This window comes from Epinephelus moara, chromosome 16 (assembly GCF_006386435.1).
Source record: "Epinephelus moara isolate mb chromosome 16, YSFRI_EMoa_1.0, whole genome shotgun sequence".
In the NCBI taxonomy this organism is placed as follows: Eukaryota; Metazoa; Chordata; class Actinopteri; order Perciformes; family Serranidae; genus Epinephelus; species Epinephelus moara.
The window spans coordinates 11,182,119-11,208,014 of NC_065521.1; the positions used below are offsets into that span (position 1 = coordinate 11,182,119).

At 40.7% G+C, this 25,896-nt stretch overlaps 1 protein-coding gene across 6 annotated transcripts; it reads right to left on the minus strand.

Annotated features, from left to right (window-relative positions):
• Positions 1-413: 413 nt before the first annotated feature.
• Positions 414-25,512, minus strand: atp13a2 (ATPase cation transporting 13A2). 6 transcript variants are annotated; one of them, XM_050063801.1, is made up of 30 exons: positions 25,369-25,508; positions 21,559-21,960; positions 20,013-20,089; positions 19,079-19,246; positions 17,910-17,968; positions 17,725-17,791; positions 17,573-17,652; positions 17,388-17,465; positions 17,230-17,299; positions 16,922-17,056; positions 15,117-15,183; positions 13,205-13,336; positions 12,350-12,511; positions 12,075-12,185; positions 11,366-11,412; positions 11,067-11,255; positions 10,755-10,961; positions 10,041-10,130; positions 8,524-8,680; positions 8,243-8,354; positions 7,958-8,082; positions 7,678-7,856; positions 7,197-7,289; positions 6,849-6,928; positions 4,638-4,790; positions 4,414-4,510; positions 3,597-3,820; positions 3,285-3,436; positions 2,119-2,291; positions 414-691 (listed from the first exon to the last, which is right to left on the minus strand). In XM_050063801.1, exons 2-30 carry the CDS (start codon positions 21,563-21,565, stop codon positions 524-526), a joined length of 3,459 nt encoding a protein of 1,152 aa, XP_049919758.1. In that variant the 5' UTR covers positions 21,566-21,960; positions 25,369-25,508; the 3' UTR covers positions 414-523. The 6 variants fall into 6 exon arrangements, with proteins under 6 accessions (XP_049919758.1, XP_049919757.1, XP_049919759.1 ...); XM_050063800.1 differs by lacking the exon at positions 25,369-25,508 and adding an exon at positions 22,762-22,890; XM_050063802.1 differs by lacking the exon at positions 25,369-25,508 and adding an exon at positions 22,766-22,858.
• Positions 25,513-25,896: the final 384 nt, after the last annotated feature.

Sequence of the window (25,896 nt, forward strand, 5' to 3'; positions counted from 1 at the left end):
GATGATAATGTGTTTGAACTCAACAGGAACATTATTCAGTTTAACATACTTCCAATTGACACTGATCCCACTGAGAGCTGTGGATAATTCAGAGTAACAAGTGCCAACTACAGTATAACTGGAAAGACGTGTTGCTGTTGAACATTTTAAATGTTATTCTTCAAAGCCTTGAGCATTGCAAATGAAACTCCATTCACCTCTGGTGTATTGGGGAGGAGGTGGAAATCTGAAAACCTGGAAAAATCCAAACCTAAGCTGTATGTATGGTCAGATGTAAGAGTAAATAGTTTGTAATCTGGCTAAACTAACCGGCTAAAATATGCAACCAACCAATACAATATGCTTCTCTAACACCCCCAGGACCACACTATTAATTCACACTGAAAATACAAACATCTTTAAAACACCCAAAATTAAGTTTGCATAAAAATAGTTTTTATTAACACATACATAAACAGCTCAGACATCCACAGTATTTTTGGCTCAGGTGACTGACAGTGTCCAACAGAGGGGCAAGCAGATGCTAGCTAAATTGGATGACTGTGTGATCTGTGGGGTACAGGGTTTGATTGATGGGCGGCCATGATGGGGATTCAGACAGAAGGAGGTTCAGACGTTTATATTGTTTCTTGGACCGACGCTTCCTCCACAGCAAACGAAGACAGTTCAGGATACCCAAGTCTATCAGCACCTGGGACAAAACAAAACAAAACAGTACAGTTAGGAAGGTCTTTTAGGCATATACCACGATAAAGAGACTGTCCATTTGGGGCGTTTATCTTTTAATGATGAAAACGGACAAAATGACTCTTTTAGATTAGACATTTTGACTCTTCAAAGCAGGAAATGCACAGGTGTCACTAAGCTGTGAAAGTGAGCCAGAGCAAAATATGCGTTTTGCATTTAAAGCTGAGATTACAGTCTTTCTAGATACATTTTTTTCTGAGTAGGATTGATCTGATGCACAGAGCAGACACTGACCCACCCCTGCTATATGTACATGGTGTTAGCATGGAGCCTGCTATCACCCCGTGTCGTGTATGCTGGTTACACAGTTATATTTGGGAAAGAAAAGGCTCTGCTTTTGTCGGAGCTCTCAAAGAACAGGGATTCTGCTGGGAGAACTAATCCCCACTAACACATGATGGTACAGGAGGATCTGAGATGGCTGATAACATATCTGAGTGCCTTCAAGTCAATAACAAGTCAGTTCAGCAGTAAGTGGAGGTAGGGGAAGTATAAGGAGTTGCAGCAGCAAGCAGTGTTGGCATGAGGGACTCAGCAGTGTGTCAACAGTAAGGCGTGTACAAGTGATTGGATGTTACCGATCAGTTCGTAGCTGAACAGATGCTTCATCAGTACGACAATGACCGTGAGATGGAGGTGACACTGCACAGAGCTCCACTCAAGATTACGTTTAAACTAGAAATACATTCAGAGGGTGTACATCTTTTATAGGTATATCGACAATAGGTGGGTTTCTCAACAGCTTCCAGAACAGAAGTGCTCATGTTCTTCCAGAAATCTCCAAAAGTCCAAAGCTTCTGATACACTGCAGCATGGAATTTTTCTGTGGTGTTCTTCAAGGTCTTTGTGTCTTAATGTGGTATTTTGAAAGGAATTTTTGAACATTTTTAGCAATTCTCAAGTGGTCAAAAATGCTTAAATTTAGCACCTGATTTCTGTAACAAATGGTATCAACTCAAAAGTTTCTGGAAGAACTTATGAGACATAATTAAGTATGAGAATGGCCAACATATGCCTCAGTCATAATGTTCTAAGCCCCTATACGCTCTAAACATTCAGTTCGAATAGGCCCCTAACCACAACACAATGTTTATTACAGATTTATGACTAAAAAACCTGAGACAGTGCTGAGCACTTTCTTCTTCATGACAGAGAACATTACAGACTTTTTAAAGCAATTTCCTGGCCTGTAAGGGGTCTTCAAAGACTGATATTGGTATTCTCCATGATGCTTAACATTAAACTGCACTTCAGACAAAATCTGTTATATCCATGGTGTTAGAGCTAATGATTGAGACAGCTATTTTTCATGTAAATGTAAATTAACAATGGCCCAAAGTGGGAATATTGAACTTTCATATCATCGCTCACCTCCACAACAAAACAGATGAGGAAGTTGAGAGCAGCCACAGCAACGAGCAGCAACTTGAAATCCATATCAGAGAAGTTGTACAGCTGAAGTACTCTACCAATGACAGGCCCAGGATACAACACCAGCCAAGTCATCAGGCCGAAGAGGACAAACAGCAGACAGAGGAACATCACTGGAAAGAGAAGAGGAAAAAAAGAAACACTTCTGAGTTCACGGTCCTAAAATTTCAATATGTTTCACTTGTAATATTAAAGACATGTTCTAAACAACATAAAAATACTCTGCTATGAATAATATTTTGTTTTTCATGGTTTTCACACACAAAAACTCTGAAAAGGAGCCAGACGCAAATCTTCTCTTTCTCCCTCATTAAGAAATTCTGAATCTGTTCTCAGCCGCCCACCTCCGCTGCTTGCGGCAGGTTTTGCTTTCGCTCTCTGTTTTCTGCAGTGCTGATACAGCCCTAAACACAGTGTGGAGATATGTTTGTCTGGCTGTGCAAGTCTAGCGCTAGTGTGACCAGAGAAAGAACAGATGGATAGTGATGGCGCTGGAGGAAACTTTGGAGAGATTTAACCATACATGTTTGAGTCTGTTGAGCATCAAAGTCAGCGACTAGCAGGCATATCAGAATAATAAGAGTAGTTAGCATCTTTTATTTGCTTGTAGGCTGAGCAGCAGTGGCTGACAGTGTTAACTGTTGTGCAACAAACAATGAAATCTGCTTCAATTAAGTTTTGGGTAGATATTGAAAGGAAGCTCCACACTCCACACACACTAACACTGCTCTCTGTACTGACAAGTCCGCTCTGCACTGGAGGTTTCAGGTTTCTTTGCAGTTGCTCAGTCAAAATCTGTTACCCCATTGATTTGTGTTTCCCCTATAAGACAGCGGTTGACTTTGTATTGGTGATGTACCTAATCTGGCTAGCCAGACGTATGTTTGAATGTCAGATTTTAGGGAAGTGCACAGATATTGCTCCCTTAAGAAGAGGAATGTGAAAACAACTCCAGTGACAAACTGCACAGGATCAAGTCAGTATGGTCAAGGTAAGACTTAAATGAAGCTGACAAGGATGAATAGCCAACCAGTTTGTCAGTGTGGGTCTGTGTGCATCACCTTTAGACCCCAAATCATCATCCTTTGACATTTCTGATGACTCACCATTGTAGTAGAGAGGTTTTTTGTAAGGGTAGCCCTTGGTGAGTACCACAGCCATGATGATGTACTGGTAGCCTGACAAGGCAAACACGCTGGTGTCCTCCATGTTGGGCAGATTTTCTGTGCCATGCACTGTTGAATTGAGTGGAACGTACCTAAAAAAAACAATATAGGGAATTAAGTTTTACGATGGGATGCTGTTCCTTTTCTAAATCTGATATTGGATTTTGTTCAGTGAAAGTAGAAACACATGTTTCTTCAGGATATTCTGAATTGAAATAAAAGCTATTTGCAGCTGTGTGTTTTTTTACTGACCACTCCTGTGAGGTGGTGATGAAGAGTGCTGCCAGTTGGCCCAGAACAATCATGCAGGTGTGGATGAAGAGGCTGCCTACGACAGGCAGGGTCAGCAGGCTGGCTGAGGGTCTGGAGGGGTACAGCTCCTTACTGGGGCCTCCTTTCCCCATCAAGATGGCCAGCGTAGTCACCAATAAAAGGTCAAAGTACAGGAATTGCAGGTCACCCAAGTTCGTCCTCATCTGGACACAGACATCAACGTGTTACATTTCATTGCATGTTCTGTAAGCAATAAAGGCAAGGGAGGAAACTGCAGTCATGAGAGAACTGATGCAACATTTATTTAGGCAGTGTACTGAATGGGATTTAGATCGTAATCATGCACAGAATTTTTCTTGTGTTAATCTCATGAGAAGATCAACATGTGAAGTCAATTGTGTGCCTTAAACTGCACAAACACACAAAATCAAGGCCTGGAAAATGTTCATTATTTGAAATGGTTTTAATATTCATTTCCTTATTATTGATTCTATCCATTCTACCTTCTCTCTCTGACATTGAGTTATCACACACCCCGCTTTTACAGCATGTTTGTGTTTTCTACTTGCATTTTATTGCATTTTGAATGTGTGACAGTCTCAGAGGCTTTTGAACATGTGCACTACCACAGGAACAACATTGTTTCCATTAATGTAGAAAAACTCTTAATGTTTACTGAAGTCATTCTGCTGTTGTCTGCAACTGACCAAGTGAGGAAAAGTCATCCTTGTCATGATACAGCCTTGTTATATTTATCCTACAATAAACATTTTAAATTGTATAAATATCTACTCACTGTGAGGAGGATGAGGACAGTGCACAACTGAATGAGGCTGTACAGGGCCATGTATCTAAAGAGACTGAAGGAGGTGACCAGGGAACATCGGCCCTCTCTGCACAGACAAGGAAGAAAAATGTGTTATTGTTTCTTCCACTGCAGATACTGTAACACAAACATTAATGGTTTGGTTGTTTTTCAAAGACGTCTTTCATATTTCCCCTCTTTTCCTACTTGCTCACCTGATTAGCAGCGGCACACAGCTGATGTTGTTAGTTTTGGAAGTGAATGGTGATGCGACTGAAGCCTCAGCTTCAGACAGGGAAACCCCGACATCAGCAGCTCTCAGGGCTCCGCAGTCATTGGCCCCGTCCCCACACATGCCCACCCGGTAGCTGCGGTAATAGAAGAGAGTCTTATTCAAAGGCAGGTATTAGCCAGTTTCGTTCATCATGCAACTATGAGAGGCCCTTAACTGCTGTTGCAACACATTATGTGGATTCCACACATATATGATACACTGGTATTAAGTGTCAGTATCTCACAGTCCTTCATAGGCTTTTCCTACGAAGTCCTGATTTAACCAAATGGAGAAAACACTGCAGCGGAGTGGTGAAACCAGTGTGGATGTGCTCTAAGATGCAGTTCCTCTATCAACCACTAGATGTCATTTTCAAAAAAAAAAAAAAAAAAACTACACAGAAAAAGCTGAGAAAACACTGGATTTTTCTCCAGAAATATCTTTTTTTTTTAGGCTCCTTTTTGTTGCTTTTGTAAACACAACACTATTATTCACAGTGCCAACTGTATCTTTACAAGACAGACAGTAATGATACACCAGATATGTTCACTGTCTACATATTTTGGGGGCTTTAAAAGGACAGGTCACCCCAATACCACAAATCCATATTTTTTTCTTTTACCTGTAGTGCTGTTTATCATTCTAGATTGTTTTGATGAGAGTTGCTGAGTGTTGGAGATGTTGGCCGTAGGGATGTCTACCTTCTCTCCAATATAATGGAACTAATTGGCACGGGGCTTGCAGTGTTCAAAGCGGCAAAAAATATATTTGAAAAACTCAACAGCAATGTCTCTTTCCAGAAATCATGACCTGGTTACTTAAGATAATCCACAGACCTTGTTGTGAGCAGTTTCATGTAGGAACTATTTCTGTATCACCACACAGATGGAGGTGTGCATCTACTCATGGACAAAAAGCTCGTGCTCGTGACAGCATGAGATATAAAAACTAACGTGTAGTTCAGTAGAAAGAAAATAGTTGCCACATAAAACTGCTCCCAACAAAGAATTATCTTGAGTTACTGTGTCATAATTTCTGAATGAGACATTGCTGTTGAGTTTTACAAATGTCTATATTCTTTTCTCTTTTTGGAGCTTTGAGCACCACAAGCGTGTGTCATTTAGTTACATTTTATTAAAGAGAGGACATACGTCTCTCTACGGCCTTTATCTCCAACATTTGGCATTTTGGCAACTCAAGCCAAAAGAATCTAGATCGATAAATAGCACTACATGTAAGAGGAAAAATATGTATTTGTGACATTGGGGTAAAATGTCCCTTTGAAGCTATAGTTGGTAACCTTTTCAGCAAATAGGACACAATAATTTTTGTGTTTCTAACTGTCACTATATCCTGACAGTAGTATATGAGGCAGATAATCCATGAAAATCAGTCATAGCATTTGAGAGAATCACAAAAACAATCAATCAGAGCCGAGGAGTTTCTAAAGCAGTTGTCAGTTATGTCAATAACTGCTCCTGAACTGTGGTCAAACTAGGCAGCACTGATCAAACATAAATCAAGATTTCATTCATTTTTAGCTTAACCTCACAGCTAAACAGTACACTAAAATGAGTTTCTGAAGACACTGAGGTGAGAAATAGACAATGCAGTAACAGCATTTTGATTTATATTTGATCAGCGCTGCCTAGTTTGACAGTTTGACCGCAGTTCACAAGCAGTGACTGACATGACTGACAGCTGCTCTCACTGTTGATGACCCGTGATTGGCCAAAGTCTTACGTCACTGGCTAGAATTTCTAAAGCCTGGGAACAGAGCCAAGCAGAGGCTCAGAAGTCTAGTGTTGTCTCTTGAATTACAAAATGCTCAAAGGTTATTATTTTTGTCCAATGATGCTAAAATTAAACTGCCTACCCGAGCTTTTAGTTGTAGTGTGTTTGTTGGGGTATTTCTTTAGCCAGTGTTTGACTCCTGACTGGACAAGAAATACATCTCAGACTTTTATATTTGACAGTTTATCCATCAGTGTATGTATCCATATCTTAAGTAGGTGATGGGACTGCAGGTCAATGAGGGTTACATTTCCCAAATACTCTATCTGTTGCTCTTAATATATTCCCACTGTATTTTATTTTCTTTCTGTTCTTCCAGTGTGTTTCCCATCTTTCCCCGTTTTGTGTCTGAACTTACTTCAGCTTCTGCAGCTCCTTCACCAGCTGGGTTTTCTGGTCAGGAGCCATTCGTGCAAATATTGTGGCTCGCAACAAAATCTGCAATGACAGCATGTCAAGAAAAGTTAACAACCTCATCACACCTTGATTTGACTTCCTACAATCATCATCTTTGTTATTCAAAGAAACACTGTGCTTGAAATACGGCCTGTTAGCTGAATGTGTCAGTTACAGCCAAATTATATTTTAATCAAATCACCATCCCTGTCACTTCTCCCCTTGTTATTGTATGCATGTGCCATTTTATTGGCAGATTAGCACGGTCATTGTCAGGATATTTCTAATGGGATGATTTAGCATACATTACCTTTGGCAGATGCTCAGGGAAGTGATCACAGAGGGCAGCAAAGGACTTGCCATTTATAGCCAAGTGATAGACAAAACCACCCTGGTACAGGCCCTGAGAGGAGAAAAGGAAAGCATCAGTAACAGCAGCCACTATTCATCCATGTTTAGAAATGTAGGTCATGACTGTGCTCACTATGAGCCTATTCCTAACTAAATAATCAGTTAGTAAAATCTTGCATGTATCAATACTTAGTTAGGATTAGCTTCTTGAAACACAGCTCAAGCTGTATGAGAGATAATTTTAGGTTCATTTTCCTCGACAATGAGTTAAAAAAAAGGCTCAAAAACAGTAAAACTAAAACTGCCACGTGATCACACGTTTACGTGAGAATCTAGCCCTGATTTATTATGTAGCCTGCCCCAAGTAGCTACCATGGTAGAAACGGTAAACAGACTGTGGAGCAGTGTACTGCAGTGTGTGTGTTGTGAGCAGGACCAACCTGAGTGATGACCTCTGCAGAGCTTTGGGCGGCAGAGGCCCCTCTCTCTTCCATGGTGAATTTCAGGGTGGGCATGGAGTGGGCAGTGTGGGGGGTTGCAGTGACGAATATCACCTTCTCATCAATTCCTACCATCCCACAGCTTTTTGCTACATTGACTGCTGTTAAAATGTTGTCCCCTACGAGAAGAGGGACAAAACAAAATTTGACATGACGTTAATAGTATTGAAGTTGATGTCTGTGACTTAATAATAAAAAGAAACTGCAAAATATCTCTCACCAGTGACCATGACGTTGCGAAGGTGTGCCAGTCTCAGGATGTTAATAACCTGGGCGCTCTCTGGCTTCACCAGATTCTTCATCATCAGCAAGCCCAGGAACTCCATGTCTTTCTCTACCTCCCCTCTGTGGAAGGACAAACAGCTGTATTTTAGCATAACCGGATTTACAACATGCTTCTGGTATAAGAAAATCAGTCTGTATAGATCCATGTAGGTGTAGGCAAATGAGTCTGTATGGAGCTGTGGAGCAACAGAGAAGCCAGAAACACAGACTGGGTTCTCACCGTTCAATGGTCCTAAAGTCAGTGTTTCCGTCTACAGGTTTATAGGCAAGTGCAAGAACTCTGAGGCCATCACTGGAGAACTTGTGTAGTTTGTTGGAGAACTGTGCCGGCACTGTGTACATAAAGCATCCCCTTTTATATAAATGTAATGTTAAGGAGTAGACAGTAGACACAATGCAAAATTAATTTCATTCCAAACCCCTAAAAACGCTGCACTACAGCTATGTATTCACACATTAAAGGAATATTACTCTAACCATTATTAATATGAAGTTACTGACCAGTGTCTGCTCGGCAGAGGCTAGCGACCATTTCTGGGGATCCTTTGATGAAAGCAAAAGCTGAGCTTCCGCCGTGGGCCACTGTCACCACGCTCATCCTCTGCAGGGCTGAGGAGAAGGGAAACCTCTGAACAATGGCCACCGCCTCGCTTGATGACTGACAGCAAAATAAAAGAGAAGAATATCAGTTGTGCATAATTGGAACTTTAGACAGATAATGACACAGAAGAGACAGTAAAAAATAAATACATAAAAAGCAGATTACGCTGCAGAGGTTACATTACTTAATTGTTGATATACCAACTTTTCTTCATCTAGAATTAGAATTAATTCATTAATTCAGCTTCAAGATGGGCATCCACAATTAGTGTCACCAATTCAGTCTCCAACCAAATGTCGCCCCTTCTGTTCTTGAGTTTTGACGTTGAATAATGGTCAGAAAAGCGTTTTTGCTGAACGTTATGATGTTACTGTAAAGTTGACCTTTGATCTTTTGGATATTACATGTCATCACATCATCATTACATCCTTAGACATTTGTAAGAAATTTTTGTCATTACTAGCATTTGAATTACTGCGACCTTGTCCTTAAACCACCAAAATCTAGTCTGTTCATTGGTGAGTCCATGTGAACGTTTGCACCAAATTTGAAGAATTTTCCTTTACAAGTTCTTGGGATTATCTCGTTCATTAGAATAGGAAGGATGTACAGACAGACAACCCAAAAAACATAATGCCTCTAGCCATGGCTATTGCCAGTGTTGAGGCATAAAGAGAGAGAAAGAGACGACTGATACCATTACAAAAGTTGTACAGTGGTTGAGGGGATTTGACGTTACAGTGGAAATCTCAAAGATTTCAGTCCTGGTTGATGTGACAACACAAGTAGTTATTAGTGGTAACAGCAAAGCAATCTACAGTGGTTTTAATGAAGAAAACCACAGTAGAGTAATCGTGATCTGATTTTCTGCTGCACATAAACGTGAGTCTGCGGACAGCAGGGTGCAGTGAAAAGAGTTGGTTACCTCGCTAAGTTGGTGTGTAGTCTGTCACCTGTGGCTCTTTATTTAACAGCTCACTGTGGCTGCTACTGACTGTTTCATTACTCCCTGCAGAAACTCAAACTGATCAGCTGCTAACAAATGCCAAAAATGACCATTGTCTTGTTTTATAAACACATTTTTGATAAACATTAGCCCTCAGTGCTAAGCTCATTGAAAAACACACCGCATTTCCTGTGACCCTTTCATAATTCAAGTCAATTCAAGTCAACCTCTGTTTTGCTAGTTAGATGCTTTTAATGTGAATCTTAAGTTTGCATTAGCAGTAATATGACATTTTTTCTTCCAGTATCACCCTCAACACCCACTTCTTATTACTGCTGATACATTCATATCACAATACTTTCATCAGTGGGCCACAGGCTCTATCACCACTATGTTACCTCGTCCGGTGACAGTGACTTAACAGACATTTTCTGATGAGTCAACATGAGAGTGATGATATAGACTACTTACATGAGTAGGAGGTCTCAAAACGGCCAAAACTCTGTGGCCTCCAAACTCTGCACCCAGCACCTTTCCATCTCCCTCTGGCTCCTGGAGTGTCTGGAAAATCAAATACGGTGTAAAGATACTGATTTAGATCAACATGTTATACAGAAGATCACAGTAAGGTGACACGTTATGAGTAAGAGATTTGATCACCTGAGATATGAAAAACAAAAGGTGTTTCATGCAAAGTCCCAGAAGTGCAATGATGTTTTTCAATAACAGAATTTACGGTATCTTTTCATATTGACAGGTGATAATGACCAAAACAAATAACATGTTTTACAATTTTTTGTGCACCTGATACCAACAGAATATTTCAAATAAGCTGTCAATATTGCCATGTATTCACAAATTCTTTCAAGTCGACTCAAGCATGGGGCATGATATCCAGCATTAATGCTGTTGTAGAACTGAACAAAAGGTGTTCTAGCATCAAGGACTGAAAACCGAAGAGTGCCGAAAAACCGGCAGCAAATGTCTTATTAGATTTATAGTCTTTTTTACTTATTCTTTGATCAGATACTCAGTCGCTGATGCAAATCTATTTTTTTCCAATTTTAGAATATCCTAGTTCAGTTAGTTAAGTATCAATCCCAAAACTGTGGTGTTTTTTCAAACAATACCCACTTCTGGTCAAATACCTTTTGAAGTAAATAATCAAGCTTTATACTGTCATACCCAACCAGTGGACTCGAGCATCTTGAGCTCCAGGGGGTCTCCGAGATGCTGTCCTTGCAGCAGCGTCACAGTGTGACAGCAAGCCAGGCCTGATAGCATGGGTCCTGGGGGCAGGAGTCTGGGCTCTTGGACCAGCTCGGAGAAACCAGCTGGTCCCCCCTCCATCACTCCCCACATATCCAGACCATCCTCTGTAAGAGTTCCGGTCTGAAGAAACAAAAGTACTCTGATGAAAGACAACTTCAACCTGTCAAGTAGCCCCGACGGTTCTCCACATACACAGTAAACTTCAAATAATGGGTCCCCCCTCACCTTGTCAAAGCAGAAGAGTGAGACCTTGGCACAGATGTTGATGCGCGGTGGACTGATGCAGAAGACGCCCTGGCTCTTCAGCCTGCGCTGAGCGTAAATAGTGCCAGCAGTGATGGCAGCAGGAAGGGCAGGGGGCACTGCAATGGTCACAACATCCAGGCTCCTAATCACTAACTCCAGCAAGGTTGCCTGGACACATATTAAGACACAAGTCAGTGATGTCACTTTCTTCATTATTGGCATGTCAAAGAAAAACAGGCCAAAAAATATTTGGTCCTTGCATTGTGGCTTGCACTTACATTGGATCTGTAGAGGACCACAAAGCTGTAAATAGTGGAGATTAAAGCTGAAGCAAAAAGGACAACATAAGAAAAAAGTTGATTAATGTTCAATTGTTGTTGCCTGGGTCCAGACCTTTGAATCCCTCCACTCTACTGAGTTCAACTTGACTGATTCATCTGGCATCATGACAAGAAAAAGCAGTTTCTCAGTTAGAATAAAAAATGAACCAATGACTTGATTAGCCAATCAGCGCCACAGGCAGGACTACAATGTTGTCAAACTGTTGTCAAGCATTGCACTGCAACCAACGAGGAGTAAAAACAACCCTGGAGAGCACTATAGATCGACATGTCTTCTCAATATCGCCTGACATTGCAACTGGTTGTGCTTCACTCCGCTTTTAAAACCTCTGCAAAACAAGTATGTTGACATGGCTGTGCATCACTGTAATATTACATTGATGTTCGATCCGGGTGGATACGTTGGTTTCTAGTGACTAGTTAGGGAAATCAAATCTCCACCCCCACAGAAATCAGTTAGAGTGGATAGCGTCAGACTGAAGATGGAAAAGGACGACGTAGCGAGTTGACAATTCTGTCTGATATCAGGCAACAATTATAAGTCAAAAACACTTGAAATACATAATCAGAGTAACTCAGCTGTACAGATAACATTATCTTCTTCATATACTCTTGAAGTGAGGCAGGTTGCTGTTAAAGCGCTTACCAATACAACCCAGGATGAGCAGAAATCTGGCAGAATCTTGGTAAAAGCGGAAGTCTGTTGGCTGAGGATACAAAATGGAGCTGACCAGGTTACCTTTGGCTGTGAAAAACCCTGAGAATGACATTTAAGCAGGAGTAAGAGTAAGGTACGGTGAGGTAAGCTAAGATGATGTGAGATGAGGTGATAACTCCATAACTCCACACAGGTAATCTTTAACTGTTGACTGACATCTCACTAAAATGTCACAGACTCAGATCATAAGTGTCTCTACTCACCAGTGCTTGTGACCACGGCAACAGCACCGCTGCCTCCCGGCCCACCACCTTTGGCCTGAATGAGCTGGGTACCACAGAAAATGGTGTGTCTACGCTGAGTCTCTGAGCTGTACCTCCCCTCACCAGCCGGCAGTGGGGTTTTCAGTACTGGGACACTTTCACCTGGACACAGGAATGATGAGAACAGGTTAGTACAGTGACTTCTCACTGGAAGATTTAAAACAAGCTGCAGGCACAGGCCATTAAAAGAGTTGGCACCACGTACTTAATGGCTGCCATTTGAAAATGCTTTTGTCCTTATGCTAAATTGGATATAGGGAACATTTAGGGTTCATGCCAATTAAACTTTCACTCTAGAACAAGATGAAACTAAAAAGTGGGAGGTTGAGTATTTTTATATCTGGGCTGGGTAATTACACTGAATCGCAATTTGGTTTCACTTCCGTTTTTGCAAAGGCCTTTTTTTTTTTACCACTTTTACTTTCTTTCATTTATTACCAGTTTTTGTAAAACGTTGAGTGGTTTGTCAAATCCAAACAGTTATTCCTGAAGATGTAAAAAATATGTCTATCTAAAGTGACCATAACTCATGTACCATCTTTACTGAGAGGCAAAGAAATCAAAGGCTTGAACCCTCACTTACAACAAGGTCACATTCCTTTGATGAACTAGCACCAGTGTGTAGTCAACTTGAAAATCACTTTTTGATGGCCAATTCGTGACTCTAATCAGCTTCAGGGTTGTGAAATGTGACTTGAACCCAGCTTTAAAGAGCTTTTTAGATTAGATCCTGCATAAAATATGAGAAACAGTTACACTCTGCCTGGGGGTGTTGTTAAGATGTTTGTTGATTACCTGTGAGCATGCTCTCGTTGACCAGACACTCCCCAGCCAGCACGGCAGCATCACAGGGCAGCAGCAGACCTTCCTGAGGGATAATTAGACAGTCGCCAGGGACCAGCTCCACCGAGCTCACACACTCCTCCACTGAGAAAACACACAACTAGGGATGAATGTCCTTGTAGAGAGTTCTGGGTTTAATGCAGAATGACTTCACTTGGCCCAATTAAACAAAACTACTACCTCTGTTACTTCCTTACTGTTACTCACATTAACAAAGAGGGTTAGAGGAGACTTGTGGACTTTCACATTCTGACACAAAAGACGCAGATTTCTTTTCTTTCCTCCATTCATTTAAAATTTCAATTTCAATTTTTACAAGACATACCACATAAGGCTAAAAACATTCTCAACTCTGCTCACAGTGTTGAACATTTTTTGAGTTTTCTTTTTATGACTGCTGAATGTTGTTACTAAGCGGTTGGTGGAACACACAAAAAGCTTAGTTGGTTTTTGCCTCAAGGGAGGAACTGTGACACCGCCTTAGGTTTTTTGGAAACACAGTTCGGTTTACATTCAGTGTACACATGCAACACGTTGTATGTATTCCTGAAGCTGGAGACATGCAGTCTGGCTTCAGAGCAAATCACCCAACAGAGACGACTTGCTTCTACCTCTTAGACACCATCAAGTTCAAGTCAAACAAAGAAAGTATTGTGGGTGCAGTCTTTCTAAATCTCCACAAAGCATTTGACACTGTCAACCATAATGTTTTACTCCCCAAACTTTCTGACTTTAATTTTTCTAGTTATAAGTAGTTTAGCAGTAGTAATTTAGCAGTTATTAGACAGAAGCCAGACATGATAGGTGTCCCGCAGGGATTAATTCTTGGCTCTTACTCTTTAGTCTTTACATCAATGATCTCCCCTCTGTATGTTAAGAAGTAGATGCACAAATGCATGCTGATGATCTCGTTATCTACACTTATGGAAAGAGTGCAGAGGAAGAGGCAAATAAACTAACATCAGTTATGTTTGTTTGTATACTTGCTCGTCAACACTGTAAATGAGGCTTGCCTCAGTGTACTCACGAGTTTAAATAAAGGTTACATACATATACATACATATGTGGTCCCAGTCAAGTAAACTTGTTGATAAAATTAAAAAATAAAGATGTTGAATATGTAATCTTCCTCAGAAAACATTTGAAAAGCTATTTTTTTTTCAAAGCTTTCTGCATCATTTACATCCAGGTTTACTTGCAAGCAGTCTTTTTTTTCTTCTTTTTTTTTTGTTTTTTTTTCTTTTTTCAAGTGGGGACCCACTTGTACAAATATTGTTCCATAGAGCTACTATTAGTCAAAACTCCACAGTGTACTTTGACGAAGCCTGTTGTAACCATGTCAACCCCAATGCCCCTATGGAGGACAAAGAGTAGATGTAATGTAGAGACATAATAGATAGATATAAAATCTCAGAGATAACTCTACAGTTGACTGACAAAACTTTTACTTTAGACGATCTACTTTTGATTTTCAGGTGTGAGTCAAGGGAAGTGAAACATTGGGGCTTTAAGAGATGCACCTATTCATAGAGAATACATGGCAACTATTAATCTCAAACAACACCTGGGTACAGTATCGGTGAACAAAACAAAACCATATTTACTCTTTCTGACACCCTTACATTTATATTTATATCATTACATAAAACCCTGGTTATGAATCAAAACCCTAAACCTCTTCACCAATCCTTGAACTTGACCTTTGAACAACAAATTCTAATCAGTTCATCACTGAGTCCAAGTGGACATTTGTGCCAAATTTGAATAAATTCCCTCGAGGCATTCCTGAGATATCGTGTTCACAAGAATGGAATGGACGGACAACCCGTAAACATAATGCCTCCAGCCACACACAAAGACTCACCTCCTGAGTTTCTTCGTATTGTGACATTTGTGACTAACCGGGCCATGTTGTGAAGAGTGACGCTTTGCTGTGGAGTAAGGTGAGACAAGGTTTAAATAATATTATTTACATTTACACTACCGGTCAAAAGTTTTAGAACACCCCAATTTTTCCAGTTTTTTATTGAAAATTATGCAGTTTAATGTCTCATTGTACTCTGAAATTAAAGCATAGAACAAATAAACAATTGAGGTCAAAAAAGAAATCATGGAATCAATTTATAAACCAAAATGTATTCTAAACTTTTGACTCATCAAAGTAGCCACCTTTGGCAGATATAACAGCTGAACACACTCGTGGCATTCTTTCTACAATGGAAATCAAATATTCTGCAGAAAGTTCTTCCCAACTCTGTTGCAGAAGTTCCCATAAATGTGTGGCACTTGTAGGTTGCTTTGCTTTCACTCTTCTGTCCAGTTCATCCCAATCCAGCTCGATGGGGTTTAAGTCTGGAGACTGTGCTGGCCACTCCATGTTTTCAAGCTTACCATCTTGTTCTTTTTTCCTGAGGTAGTTCTGGCATAGCTTGGACGTATGTTTTGGGTCATTATCTTGCTGTAGGATGAACCCCTGACCAACTAGGCGCATACCAGAGGGTACTGCATGGCGCTGCAGAATGCTGTGGTAGCCGTTTTGGTTCAGGGTGCCTCTCACTCTGTACAAGTCACCGACCCTGGATCCAGAAAAACAGCCCCAGACCATCACGCTTCCTCCTCCATGTTTGACAGTTGATGTCACACACTGAGGAACCATCCTTTCGCCTACTCGACGGCGTACAAAAATCCTGCGTGATGAACCGAAGATTTCAAACTTTGATTCATCAGTCCATAACACCTTCTTCCAGTCTTCAGTAGTCCATTGGTGGTGTTTCATGGCCCAGGCAAGCCTCTTCTTCTTATTCTGATGTCTTAGCAATGGCTTTCTTGCTGCAACTCGACCGTTCAAACCTGCAACTCGAAGTCTTCTCTTCACAGTTGAAACTGAGACTTGCTTACTACGACCACTATTAAGCTGTGCTTGAAGCTGTTGTCCTGTGAGCCGCCTATCACGCAAGCTGTTGACTCTCAGAAACTTGTCTTCTGATTCTGTTGTGGCTTTGGGTCTGCCAGACCTCTTCCTGTCAGAGTTTCTCCCAGTTTCTGAGTGCCTTTTGATGGTGAAGGAAACTGTACTCACTGACACCTTGACTTTCTTCGCAATTTCTCTGTAGGAAAGCCCTACATTTTTAAGTGTTATGATGGTCTGTCTCTCTTCCATTGTTAATTGCCTTTTTCTTGCCATTTTTATGGTAACACACTACTTTCTGCAGTACAATACTGTTCAAATGATGCTCACAAGGGTATGGTACCACAGTGTGTTCCAACACTGCTTTTATGCAGACAGAGGGGGTTGTAAGTAATCAAGAAAAGTTGGAACACCTGTAGGAATTGGTAGCACCAACTTTCAAGGCTTGATCAACCTCCATTGCTGCAGAACGGCTTTAAGTTGTTAACCCATTTCTTGTTCCCTGAAAAAGGCCTTTTTGTATAATTCTGAAATGTATATTATTTTTCAGTTTTGGGTAACCTTACCCTTTTTTTTAACCTCTAGCAGTTCACTACTTACCTTTGTACCATTTCAAGCTATTCATTGGACTTGAACGGCTTGAATTTCAATAAAAAACTGGAAAAATTGGGGTGTTCTAAAACTTTTGACCGGTAGTGTATATCCAAAGCTAAAAATATAACAGATCATAATCACATTTATTTATTCCACTACAGGCTCACCTTGCGGATCTCGTACAGTGAGATACAGATGGAGAAAATGGAGATAATAAATATACATGTGGCATAATAATAATAATTGTCGATGGTCCACAGGATGATGCTGAACACTTGGAACACATAGAAGGGGTTGAGGACCTAAAAATATAGATACAGAGAGAGAGAAAGGGAAGGAGAGGGTTCAATTTGAAACTTCACTTAGATTTTAAGTATTACTTCAAGATTATTTTTTTAATGACAGTTTGGAATGTTAACCATCATACAAATATAATTAATCTGAGGCAGAGCAAAAGACATATTGTCCACCTCACCTCCTCAAACAGCAGTTTCCCGTAAGGCTTCACAGGCACATCAATAAGGTTGGGCCCATACATGCGTCTCCTGAAAGAATTCATGTCATGAATGACTCAGCAGTGCCCTCTGAGATTAAAGAATCAGTTTACTTCTCCATCCATTCATCCTTTCCTACCTCAAGCTCTGCTCCAGGTGACTCAGGCCCATTTGGAAGCCATACAGGTCCTTGCAGGTCCAGTCCTCATTGAGGACACTACAGACGAACATAGAAGGTTTTAATATTGTTGTTAATAAAAAGGGAAAAATGGATCTAGCCGATCAGTACTCTGTGCTACATTCCTGGTTCTCCTGTTTCAGTACCTGACACGACAGTAAGCTCCTTTCTTGCTCAGCCAGATGTAGCGCAGTCCTTCAAACAGGTAGTAGCGCAGCAACGTTTTCTGTAAGAGGTCACTTTTAGTCTTGGAATCACTCAGCACATTATTCTGGCCAAATGTTCACTTCTTCCTTACCTCCTCCTTGTGCAGCTGAACTGTATCTCTCCAGTCATTGTCCTCCAGCTCGACCGACATCTCCAAACTGAAAGGGACAAGTAGAGCCGACAGTTTTCCTTTGTCATTTTAACAATTTTCTCTGATATGTGCATAGTGCTAAAAGGCTAAAGGTAATGATGTCAGAGGACAGAAATGTAGCTGACCTGCCGTCCTCAATCTCCTCTGTGAGGATCTCCACCACATGCTGCTGGCCAAAACTGTCCTGCAGGAAAGATGACCCAGATATATCTCTGCAAGCTGAAAACTAGGCACGTGACCAACAAAGGTATGCAGTAAATCAAGCATAACACAGAATACTGCCAGAAACATCGTCCTCAGAAACCGGTAAAGGAAATTAAAGAAGGACTACAATCTAACTGATATTTCTGAAGGCCAATATTTTGAACTAAAGCTGGTAATCCCTGAGATTTTTGTGCCGATCTATGTACTTGTCAAAGATGTATTTCTTGCCAGTGTGGAAAAGACTCTGTACTGTAAGAGCATTTTGGACATCAACCATTCAAACTAACATTCAAAGGTCTATTGTGTTGGATTTAGAGGCATATATTGGCAGAAATGGAAATATTACAATAAGTATGTTTTCTTAAGTGTATAAATCACCTGAAAATAAGAATTGTTTTGTTTTTGTCACCTTAAAATGAGCAGGTCCTAATCTACTGAGATTGGCATGTTGCACTACCATGTTTCTGCATTAGTTCAAAACTGACAAACCAAACACTGGCTCTAGATGGGGCGATTCACGTTTTCATGTCAGCCATAGTAGTTTAGAAGCCCCTTCAACATGAACAGCTTAAAAAAAAGGGACATACTTTTCACATGAAACTGCTTTATTCAGTGTTTTTACATAATTAAATCATCTGGTGAGGTTGTTTTGGAGAGGAAGAGACCTATGTGGATACTCTGGCTTCCGCTAAAAACCTCCTGAAAGTCTGGATCTTAACTTTTCAGGAAAAAAGGTGAGCACACATCAGCAGGTGCTGAGCTTACTGCCCATCTCTGACATGCCAAACAGAGTCAGAGAAACACTGATTTGTAATGTGAAACTGCTTTGTTCGGTGTTTTTACTATCTTAGATCACCTGGTCCATTTGTTATAATAATCCTCATCGCTAGACCACATTAAGTCACCCTAAATCGTACAAACTGTTCCTTTGGGCGTAGGTTTATTTAAAGAAAATAAAAGGATAATGTGGGACAATTTGACATGCAGGTCAGTTGCAGTTCTTAAAATGCCAGGAGAAATCCAGTTTCAGTAATAATGCCAGGAGCCAAGTGGGTTTCAAATATGGGTAGGAAATAATTAATTTTCTCACTCTTATTAGCAGAATATCTGCCAAAGCCAGAGGGCAGGAGCAGCAGCGGGCAAGGACAGCAAGCCGCGGGCGCCAGTGAAACACAATCAGGAGGAGACCCAAGGACAACACTGCAGCCAGACGACACAGCCACACCCGCCAGCGCACCCACTTATACCCCTGAGCATCCTGGTGGGGTAAAGGAGTCAGACAGTCCACTGAGATTCAAACACAGGTTAATTTCCATACCGCTGGTTAGCTTATCAGCAACCATATTACATGATAAAAGCTTCAGTCAAAAGCCAGATTGTGACACTGGCTTTCAACAGTGATACCTGAACCAAATGTGACAGGGGATATTCAAAAGTGCTGATTCCTCTGTATCTGTAAATACAGCATGGGTATAGAGACCCATGCACATGTCTAAGGTACACACCTACGGGAAACAGATGTCATCGTAAGTTTTCACACCGCACCAAGCAAGCGCAGCACACTACTACTACTGCTTCACCTGTCCATCTGTCAACAAAGACTGCACCTTTACTTATATTGGTAACACTTTATTTGAATAGTCCACCTACAGATAGTTCATAGAGTATCTGTAAGATTTCAAGTACTTAAAGTTGAGATTCAACCATTCATCTGTTTCACTCGTTTCTGTAGATGTTAGGTCCAAGAACTGTCACATGTAGTCTATAGATAATCTATTAATAAACATCTACAGAATACAGCCAAACAGTTAAATTGTTGAATATCAATTAATAGGCTGTTGTAATGTAACAATACTCCATGAACTATCTGTAGGCGCACTATCCAGATAGAGTGTTTCTTTTATATTTGCTGTTTTTATCCCATTTTTTTTGTCTTCGATTCTATTGTCCACATCATATTCTTTGAAACAAACATCATTTATCACACATTGTCAGTTTAGCAGAAATATTGTGGAGGCTCTTACCATGTGTGAGTCAGGGCTGAGGAGGGGGTCTCGTGGACAGGGTGAGGGGAGTCCGCTCTGTGGCTCCACCACACTACCTGCAGAACAGGAAAACACACTGTTAATGCAACAGTTCCTCTGCTACAATGCTAACATGCGCAGCACCACACACACCCTGTAAGTAAATACTAACAAAGCACACAGTGCAAAGCGCCAGTCCAGTCCAGGCTGCATACTGCAATCATGTTTTTGTCGGCTTGCTTTAAATCCCATCTTTTGAATGAACTGAGTGGCATGGGAAGTTTTTGCCTGTACAATGTGGTCTATATTGGGCTATTGGTGAACCCATGCTTCATGACTGACTTATTAGACACACTTTAAACTTTACAGCACGACATTTACAGTCCAGGCAAGTTAACACTGCGTTTTTTTATGTTCAATTAATCCATCTGCATAAAGTTCCAAAAGTGGGAAAAAGAGGATACAATACAAACACAGCCACACTTTAGAAAAGTATGTGAGAATGTGAGATAGTGGGACTGAGATCTCCTTGGTCACACCTGAGTCCGACTGTTTCCTCTGGACACATTACCTTTAAATGGCTCCAGAGGAGAGTCAAACTACCCCATAAAGTTTCGCACGCTTGCTGTAAACGTATGGTTAAGTCCATAACAGTAAACATAACTGAGGAGATAAAAAATACCATAAAGTGGAGTAAAGTATGTAGTTTGTTTAACCATAATCTCGCTTCCGCTTGCTAACGTCTGGAACATACCAAACTAACACACGTCGTTCGTACTAAAACACAATGGAGGAAAAGCTGAGCTTACCGTTAATAAGAGACCGCAACAAGACCCTAAGTCTAACATAAATATTTCCCCGATATGATAAAGACAGTGGACTAGAGACTGTGGACTAGCGTGAGGATTTTTCAGTGCCGCCGCTATTGTATCCCACCCCCTTTTGTTTCCATTTTGAGTTCACCTGCGTGTCACTATCGTCGGATACCTGGCTACTTGTTTAACCGGCTTTGAAAGCAAATCTGACACTCGAGTGCCCACCGCCATTTCAGACGACGAGTAAACCAAAAATTAACATCTAATAAACAAAGAAAAGCGGAGAGAAACTATATTTAATGTGTTTATTCCGCACCGTTGGCACCACGGGTGATGGAAGCTGCACGCGCTGACAGCCAGACTACAGCTGTATTTCTATACCTTTGCTGCGTCCGCGACAGGGGCGTAAATACAGTCAGTGCAGGCAGTGCTGCTGCGCTGGCCCCTGAATGATTCAGATTACAACCTAAGAACTACAGGTATCCTCAAAGAGGATATCATATTAAATAAAAAATGGTGCCATTTGCTATAAGCTGTATGCCCTAAAAAAATGCAAACCCACCTTCATCATGATTTTACTTTCTTTTCTTTCTTTTCTTGTAAAACAGTCAGTAGCAAACCATAACAAATGCATATGCTTATTCTACATGAACTAGAAAAACAATGAATAAACTATAAACACTGCTCAAAAAAATTAAGGGAACACTTGTGCAATGCACTGATTGACATACATAGCATAATTTCTTGAGAACAAAATCACACAAAAAATAACAGGCTGATCCAATCTGCATGAATTTTATCATGGCAACTTATAATGTGACTCAGTAGTGTGTATGGCCCCTGGGTGCCTGCATGCACTCCCGACAATGATGGAGCATGTCGGCGGAGGGTGTCCTGGGGGATCTCCTCCCAGACCTGGATCAGGTCATCAGTGAGCTACTGGACAGTCTGTGGTGGTACTTGATGGCATTGGATGCACCGATACATAACGTCCCATAGTTGCTCAGGATTCAGATCAGGGGAACGAGAGGGCCAGTTAACAGCACCAATGCCTTTGCCATCCAGGAACTGCCTACACACTCTGGCCACATGACACTGGGCACTGTCCTGCACCAGGAGGAACCCAGGGCCCACTGCACACACACACACACACACACACACACACACACACACACACACACACACACACACACATATATGTAATTAAATGAATAATTCTTTTTATTGTCTTTGATGATTTTGTCATGTTGATACAAGTCTATTTGATCATGTGACAAGACGATACAATACAGTAGCTGGTTCAGGTGCAAAATCTATCAGGACTGACAAGCTGAGTACATCTGCATATTCAGCGAGCAGCCACGCCATTCAAACATAAAAGTAGCAATAAGAAAGTTCAAGAGAGAAACGAACAGGAGGAATAAGTAGCACCAAATCCACCAGAACACAGGAAATTAAGTGTTTGATGCTCAAACTTTTCTTGCAAAGGACCCCCAAACCCCCATTTCATATGTACCCTCCCAAATATCGAAATGAAAATGATGCCCTTGGGTGCTGGTATATCTTTACGTTGTTAGTTTAATATTATTGTTTGCCCATGAAATATGATAACACCAAAGACCTGATAGGCGAGTCAGACAACTTAACAGTGAAGCGTAGTATGCTAAAGAGAGTTAAACTAGTTTCACTCTCACTTTCCATCAACATATCAGTCTTATCAAGGCCACCACCATACATCAAAATAAATATTAACGTTAGTAAAACTTCAAGTTATTGTTATAACTAAATAGTTCACTCCTGATAAGAGATAATGTTTGTTGTAAGGTTGCAGCAATATACCAGTTTCAAGGTATACCGTGATATAACTGTTGATGGTTAGCATATTGTGTACATTTGCTTATCTACGATACTGAAAAAAAAAATGCATTACTTACTCACAGTTTTAACAAAACCAGCTTTCTGAAACAGGGCTCTGAACGAATGCTCATATATGTACTGCAGCCTACTTGTTGTTGTACTGTGTGGACATAAATCAACATACACAGCACAAGAAACCAAAGAGTTGAGTCATCTGTTTTGTCAGAACGCACATGACTGTGGCACAATCATGGGAAAGCTTTTCAAGGCAATTGCAACTGAGTTATTTTGCCAAATCACATGCTTCCTTTGTTCTAACTAGGCCTATCTCTACCAAAAGTACCCTAAACAAAAGTATCTGGTCTGCAATCAAACCCCACACTGGCCTTTCAGTTTTAAGTTGTGCCGAGTGGTTTGCTGCGTGTAAGACTAATAACCTGGTTAAAGACATATCTCTTAATAAAAATAAAGCTACACCATGGCCAGTATTTCCTGAATCTCTAAAGTGGTACTGAATTTAAGCTGTTTTGGAGTAACCAGTCCATTCACATACTTCACTGTTTCAGCACACACAGCAATTCCCAGCATCAAGAAGTCATTATTGTGTCCCTTTCAAATGACCTTTGTCACAGGAATCAATCAAAAACTCTGTTCAAAGGGCCACCAACATTTGGAGGAGACAATAACTGAGGCCACAGTGGATATTCCATCCCTACAACAAATATGACTTTATAAATCCTACTCTGTCCATTGAGCTGTGGATATTTACTCTGAGAAAGCCCAAGCTTTCAGTTTCATCTTCAATCACATCATTACACAGGGCAAACTTTCTGCTATGTCAAAAAAGGGGAAACAAGGACCCACAAATGACAAGACAGACAAAAGACAGTCATTTGAGCTGAAGCTGCAAAAAACAACCCTTAACCGAAAATAGCACCTTCATCTACAGGCCATGCCAAGGCTGACAGCCTGTACACTCGATTGTTTGGTGGCCTGACACCTGCAGTACCCACCCAGCACTATTAAATCATGACCTTTGCAACCTTGTTACATTGTCATAGCAGCATTAGCAACTAGAAAAGTAGTAGTAGCAGATCAAGAAGTGGCAGCAGAAGCAGTAGTAAAGTGCGCTGACCAGAGCCAAACCAGAACTGGACTTTTGAGGCCATATCTATGTAAAAAGTTTAACGCTGCTCTAATGAATATTTTTAATGGGTCACATGACTGTGTATAATGTGAAAGGGTGGGCTCATACAAAGGCAATCTTTGCTCAATTTATGCGTTTCCCTCTGTTCTACAAAGTTTTTCAGTGTCTTTCATTATTTTCCCGGTCTAAAAATTTACTCTTTTGGTTCAGTCTCAAAGCTCTCATCAGTGTCATGTTCAGCAGCGACAGTCAGCTGCTCTCAGCAAAAAAGGTTCCTTAAAACCCACTGCATGCTACCTGCCCCTCGCAAGCGACACACAAATATAGGTGTGGCAACTATGTGCTAAAACATGTAGACTATTTCTCTCCGGCAAACAAACTGCAATGCGGACCAGTTTTGCATTTCCTTACTTATTAGTAGGGCTGGGCACTATGGAGAAAGTCAAATATCACAATATATTTGACCAAATACCTTGATATTGTGATGATATTGTAGGGTTGACTATTAGTAATTAACAAAAAACAATATTATGACTATGTGGGTAAATACAAATAATAGAACAGCTAGAACAGTCTGGTAAATTCAGACAATGACATAACTTTTCTGCAATGCAGCCTCTAAAACCAGGAAAAGCCAAGACTTAGGCCTACAATATTACAATAACCAAAATCTAAGACAACATCTAGTGTCATGATGTCAATATAATATATTAAGAATGTAACACCAATACTCAATATATCTGCATTAGGCTAAAGAAGACAGAGTTATCAGTCAGGCTCTGAGTGAGACCCTTTTGATTTTGCACTGTAAACAAACATATTCACCTCCTAACAACAAAATGGCGCAGGTCTTTAGTAGTGGTGGCAGCAGCAATAACTTACTGTTACTGAAGCTACTGTAGTAGAGTAGTAGTGAGGTCTGTGGATTACACAGATCACCAGGGGTAGTTTTGATGGTAAATTTAAATGTGACACTTCAATTCTGTTATGACCTGAAATTAAATTCACCCTCCATTGTAATGGGGAGGAAGCAGAGATGGATATCTCACCACCAGCTGTGCAAATAAAACCTTAACCTCGGCTTGGCTCAGCACCACCAAAGGTAAGAAGCGAGAACATGCTTCTTTTTTTGTAATTTAGATGGAATACGCCTTTAAACTACTAAATAAAAGCTTATTAATGGCTTTGATAAGAATATGTTTTTTATCCTAATTGATTATGATAGTTTAATTAAGGTCTTAGCTAAAGTCAACTAACCCGGTTAACACTAGCTCCATTAATGAGTAATAAACACAGCAAGTGGTGAAGTTTGTTTAGCCGAATACAGGTATAAAACACTGATAAATTTAGTCGGCGAGCAGACAGTAGATTGTTTAGACAGTTATTACCACAATATAACCTGCAGTCAGTCAGTCAGCACTTATCAGCACAGAGCACACAGTCGAGCTGTTGTTAGCTAATGATTAGCAAACACGTCTGTTTGGCCTCAGTCTGCTTTCCGAAGTGAAGGGGTCGTTGACTAATTAAATACACTTACCACGCTTATCCATCTTTGGGTCAGGATGGCAGCGTCCACATTATCCTCTTTCACACCATCGTAGCTGAAGTTAAAAGACAGACTGTCCTGTCACCAGACAGGAGCTCCTTTCAAAACATCTAGCTCTCTCAGCAACAAACTACACCCCTCTACGGGAAGTCGCGCTGTCCAAAATAGTAACACGCCTGCCCATGTGTGTAGAACAGGGACGTATTCGCATATTTGACATTGGGGGGCATTTTTAATCGACACCTTCTGCGTCTCAGACTACGAGGGCGGTCACCCTGGAATTTTTTTTAGAAACTTTACAGCTTAATTGACTTTGTCAGAGTATTTTGAAACAAAATGTCAGATTAAAGGTTGCTAAAGTGCTGATGACTGAGTGCCATCTTTAAGAGCCAGTATATGACTGAGGAAAAGTGCACAGACAGTGGTGGTTTTATGATATAATATACTTATGCTTTTTTATGACATACCAACACTTTACAAAAACTATAACACGTAACACAGTTAACAGTGACACAGCCT